Raw genomic sequence first — 5,406 nt, 5'->3', positions numbered from 1 at the left:
AGACTTTTCTGACTGTATGGAGTGTACCTCATCTTTTCTGAGTTGTCACCCACTCAAAACAATTACAGAAAGAAGCTGCTTTCTTAGGTACTACTGAAAGAAATCACAGCTTTATGATTTTCTTGATCATAATTTCTAATTGTTTACACTTGGCCTACTTTGAACTAGCTGGTACTTTAACAGAATGAAAAGACATTTCCAACTAGTAAGGCAGAAATCAGCTCTTTATAATTCTCATTTCAAATCAATAAAAGGCAACAAGTGCAACAAAAGTAGCTGAATGACTCCTTGATAATGGGTCATGAATCCCTTTACTTACTGAAGTGCAATTCAAAGTAATGGTGACATTTCTGTCACTTATTCTCATATAAAATGAGCTGATGGTATTCTTGGTGCAATCAAAATCACAGCTTTACAGCTGCTGTTACCTTGCAGACTGAGCCACAAGACTAGCCATGGTGAATAAATGTATGCAATTTCTTAAAGCATGCAAGAGCATGAGGCCAGCTCTCTCTGCCACTGCCTACAGTGCACCTAACTGCCTGCATTTATCACAAGTGCAAGCTGAGCACAAGCACAGCTAGATGAAGTGGTTGAACACTGGCCTCTTTTGTACAAGTGCATTTTGTACAGTGCCCTGGCAAATTTACAAGTGATTCACGTTAAAAGACTCAACAGTTCCATGCATTCTGCACTCTACATTTGGATTTGGAGAACCTCACTGGTTTCTTCATAAGGCTTTGCTTATCTGCAGGCAGCAGTCCTATCACAAGAAGATGAGCCGTGCATGAGAAGCTCCCTGCTGGCAGACCCCTGGCACCCAGTGGTTAAGGCAGGCAGTGCAGGGGATAGTGATCAAGTTGGGTTTATACTGTGAAAAAGTGGAAGGAAAGCAAGAAATGGTTAAGCAGAGATTATAAGTTGTGTCACTGCGACCTTGGTTTCTCCCGCAGCTGACTACAAAGGGCTGTGTTGCAGCAAGACTTTGTAATGAATACAGAGAATTAAACTGATGAAATGTTTCTACAGTCAGTTTGTTGATACTGGCATCACGGCATGCTCAGAGTTGGTCCTTGGTGTTTTACTTAGTTTTAAAGACAAAACCGGCCAGAGGTGATGAGGGCGGCCTGGGGCCATCTACACAGAAACTGCTCTCCCACTGCTAATGTTTTCCAGTAACAGATCCTCCTATTTGCCTGTTGAAGGCAAGAAACTCTTTGGAAGAAACAAACCAGGCAACAGAAAAGTGCACATGTGAGGTTTGCTGTTTTACATACCAGTCTTAAAGAAGCCCTTTCTGACAGCTGCTGTCAGTCACAGTTAGCCAATGAGCTTCACTAGGCCAATGAGCTTTTCCCTTTCTATATTCTGCTCCATATTGTTACTTGCATGGTGTGGCAGGGGCCTGCAGTGATGGCAAGGGAGAGGCAGGGAGCTGGCCTCTGCTGCTGGCCACTGCTTCATGGCATAACCTCAGCATAGTTAAGTCATGCTGAGGGACACCAAGAGGATAACACACTTAAAAGGAGAGTAGGGAGATAGAAAATTCCCCTTCCATGAATTTTAAACTTTACATTTATCCTTTGTCGGCTCTGTAATTTGTTTGCTTTTTTTGCTTTTATAAGAAAGATTTGAAGTCTCACTTTTGTCCCTGGTGTTGTGTTCCTTCTGTCTTGCCAGTACTAACTCTGCTGCAGTGTCAGAGTTGCAAATACCTCAGGAAAAATGTTTCAAAGCATGCTTTTATTAGCTATAAAAAAAGGAAGGAAAAAAAAAAAGTAGACACAGTTCCATTGATTTGAGATATATTGCATGAAGTTTTCTCCCAGGAGTTTTGTGAGCATTAGTAAATGGTTGTTAAGTTTGGATGAGATCTTGGATAGAGAAACTTGTAAAAGCTTGATATTACATTTAGGCCAAATGATTTCTGCTGGAAAATACTCATCTTCCTTTAGCCCCTTCGATGAAAGACTAATATTTAGTGCCTTCTTCACAGTGGTGTTAAGCTGCTTGGTTTCCAATTTTAATACAGACAAGTGTCCACAGACTCACATCACACATGGATAGTATCTGTTAGCACAGAGCTTCACAGATCACATTTGTCAGCAGTGGTTTTGTCTGCTAATTAGCAGTCCCATCTGAAGAGTCTCAAGTATCAGTAACTCAAACTGGAAAGGCACTAGCTGCTTCAGCTGGGAGGCCAGGGGAGAAAGAATACTATCATCCAAAAGATGATAGAGAACAGACACTGAAAAGCACAAACCTGAGTACTAACTATGTGGCTCGGTTCCATTCCTAAAAAGTAAAATCAGAACCCTATCAGGATGACAGCTATCTACTAAGTAGAGATGGGGACAAATGCTGCATTGGTGCAACAGGAAAGGCCCTAATTGTACGCTGCTTGTATCTCTCGTAGCCACTGCAAGAAATAACAGACTCTGACAGTGTACAGGGTGCAAAGCCATGCAGAGTCAGACCAATATTGCTAATGCCAACAAATGGTCCTACACTGCTATTATATCCTCACAAAATCAGCTGGTTTCACCAATACATATAAATATTGGAAATTGTAGGAGAAAAAGAGGCTAACATTGACAGGTCCTTACAGTAAGGATTATCTGTCAGTTGCAGTGATCAACATAGATTTTCTCCTGAATCATGCAGACCAATCGATGCCTCTAAATTGCATTGAGAAGAAATACATGTCAAAATGCTAAACAAGATCCTTGTCTTCATGCCTGCAAAGGCTTTTAAAGCAATGAGCATTCAAAGGTTGATGGTCAAGTACTCTTATCTGTATAACTTTTCAATACTTTCGTTTTGTTTCAAAAACCAGATTTACTTCTTGCCTAATGCTTTCTATCTATAAGTCTCAAAACTTTTCACTGAAGTAGACACAAGTAGCTATTACCTAAGGACCAAGCTAAGGATTTTGACAGTCGAGCTGCAACAACTCTTAATGTAGTTTTCTGAGAAATTACAACTCCAAATCTCTCTCCCTCTATAGGATACATCTATTTCTGGAGCAGAATTGCCAGTAGAGAAGGTATACCTTAATTCTCAAACACTTCTGTGGCAGTATCTCCAATCTAGAACCATAGAATATCCTGAGTTGGAAGGAGCCCATAAGGATCAAGTCCAACTCCTGGCTCCACACAGGTCCACCCTGTATTCAAACCCCATGTCTGGGAGAGCTGACCAAACACTCCTTAAACTCCAGCAGGCCTTCTGCCTTGACTACTGCTCTGGAGAGCGTGTTCCAGTCCCTTCCAATTTAGAATATTCTATGACTCTATATGACTCTTGGCTTGTGGTGCTCTCAGTAAGGATGGATCTCTCTGTCTATTTAGAGACTTACTGGTATATACCCATAGCTACCTTGTGTCTGGCACCTGCATTTGAAAAGCACATGAAGACCCAAAAGAGGTACTAGCAGCATCTGAGCCACCTACCATTTAGAAACAAGGCTTTATGAACATCAATTTTCTCTGTACTTTTGAGATTGGGTTGGCTACATCAGCACACAGATTTTCTTACAGCCTCCACTAAATACTCATGATCCTACACACCTTAACCAGCAAAATACAAAATACTTTTCTTTAGATGCAGCTGGATCTACATTAAATGTTTTGCCACTAGAGTGAAACTTGTTAGAGGACAGCCAACATTTTTATGTTGGTAAAGTTTCACATATCAAGCTGGTTCAGTCTTCCTGGATGAGGATGCTAGTTAAGTTTCCTCTGAGTTTGTTGCTAATTTTATGACTCATAAGTCCTTAGGAATCTGCACTTCTGATAGAAGACAGAGCCATTTGGCATCCTAATAAAGGATCACTCACATCAGCTGGCAATTAAAGCAACATGTGCTTTTTCATTGTTTATTTTTGTTCTCCATCAATTTTGCAAGCATTTATCTCCTATTGCTGCCTTAATTGATATTGGAAGTTTCAAAATTGTTGACAAAGTTCTGCCAGCATAGGTGCTAGCTAGAAATATGAGGGGGAAAAAAAATCCTCACAGTCAGCCTGCAGGCAGGAAACTGATGGGTAGAAAAAATGTCTCTGCCTTGGGCACTCTGCACCCCCCCTCTGCCAACATGCCTAAAATAACACAAGTTCCAAAATCTCAGAATGAAAGTCCTGGATTTTAGCCTTTCGTGCCTGCGTCTGTATTGCAGTCTCTCTCTGCCCTTAGGCACAAAAGCTAAGGAGGACTGATGCAGTCTCTGGTGACTGATGTTTGTGCAGTGGGTTAGATGGACTAAACAGAGAGACCATGTCTTTTGGAAAGCTAATTTTAACTGGAGCAAAAGGACTGAAGAGAAGAATGTAAAAGTTGGATTTGTGCTAGTAAATTAAATATGTTGCTAGTAAATCAAGCATGTTCTGGACTGTCTTATCATGCAAAGACCAACTTTGAGATGAGTTTCATGAGACTGTTTGCATCAGGTGCTCAGCTCTCAGCCTCTTGGACTGGATGGCTGCAAGTACACTGTTTAGCCAGTTTCTTCCTAGTCCATGCTAGTTCCTGACCTATACCTTGGAGCTACCTGGGAGAATGACAATCAGTACGAGGGGAAAACACATCAAGAACAGCACTAGCAATTCAACAGTGAAGGTCTCAGGTATGTTCTCTGCCTCAGTCGAGCTTACTAGCACAGATGCAACCAGACACCTAGGGGAAATTTGACCTACTGGTAACACATCTAAGCATGATTCCCAGTAATAACAGGAATACAGACTTCTGTCCTAGCTCTGGCATGGAAACACTGACACATTCGTCAATACGTAAGATAGCATAAATGAGACTTTAGAAAGCTGGAGACATTTCAGGAAAGTCCTGTTTGGAGAACATGACTACAAGCAGACAGCTCGCACCAGTAAACCCAAGCATGCATCTGTGCTCTGTGAAGATTTCTTTCCTAGTTTTTGCTCACTTGTTGCTAAGGTAACACCACTTACAAAAAATAAAATACAGAAGTTACTAGGGAATAGAAGTCTTTCGGTTTATCTCACTCATTCTATAAAGCAGGATTACCTACTGGGGAACTGTTTTTAGTCAGAGCAGAACAGCTTCGCTTTTCCTTGCAGCAGGGAAACTGCCCACACCCAGTAGGGTGCGGTTACACAGTACAGCCCTGCCTTGCAGCAGAAAGCCCATAAAGAAGAGACCATTGTTCTGCAACAGATGCTCCAATGAATATACACTACAACTGCAAGGAAAAGTCTAATGGTTCTTCCCATCAAAACCTTAATATTCCTAGGGCTTTCTCTCTGAGGGAGCCATGAGCAGCCAAAGTGAGCTACAACTGAAGCATCTTTTCCTGGAGTATGAAAGGTTACAGTTCTCCAACCAAGAATTTTAAAGAAGCTAAATTTATTCCTTTCCTTTTTAACTTCTTAAGGAA

General features: G+C 41.3%; 1 protein-coding gene across 1 annotated transcript in view; it reads left to right on the top strand.

The window, feature by feature from the left end:
• Positions 1-4,556: 4,556 nt before the first annotated feature.
• COMMD9 (COMM domain containing 9) overlaps positions 4,557-5,406 on the top strand; it is an 11,964-nt gene continuing 11,114 nt past the window's right edge. The window contains exon 1 of the mRNA XM_019615503.2: positions 4,557-4,623. Within this exon, the coding sequence (XP_019471048.2) occupies positions 4,557-4,623 (67 nt within the window). The remainder of the gene's footprint in view (positions 4,624-5,406) is intronic.

Source organism: Meleagris gallopavo, chromosome 5 (assembly GCF_000146605.3).
Source record: "Meleagris gallopavo isolate NT-WF06-2002-E0010 breed Aviagen turkey brand Nicholas breeding stock chromosome 5, Turkey_5.1, whole genome shotgun sequence".
NCBI classification, from domain to species: Eukaryota; Metazoa; Chordata; class Aves; order Galliformes; family Phasianidae; genus Meleagris; species Meleagris gallopavo.
The sequence above is the reverse complement of the archived record's forward strand: the minus strand, read 5'-3'. Positions and strand labels throughout refer to the sequence as shown.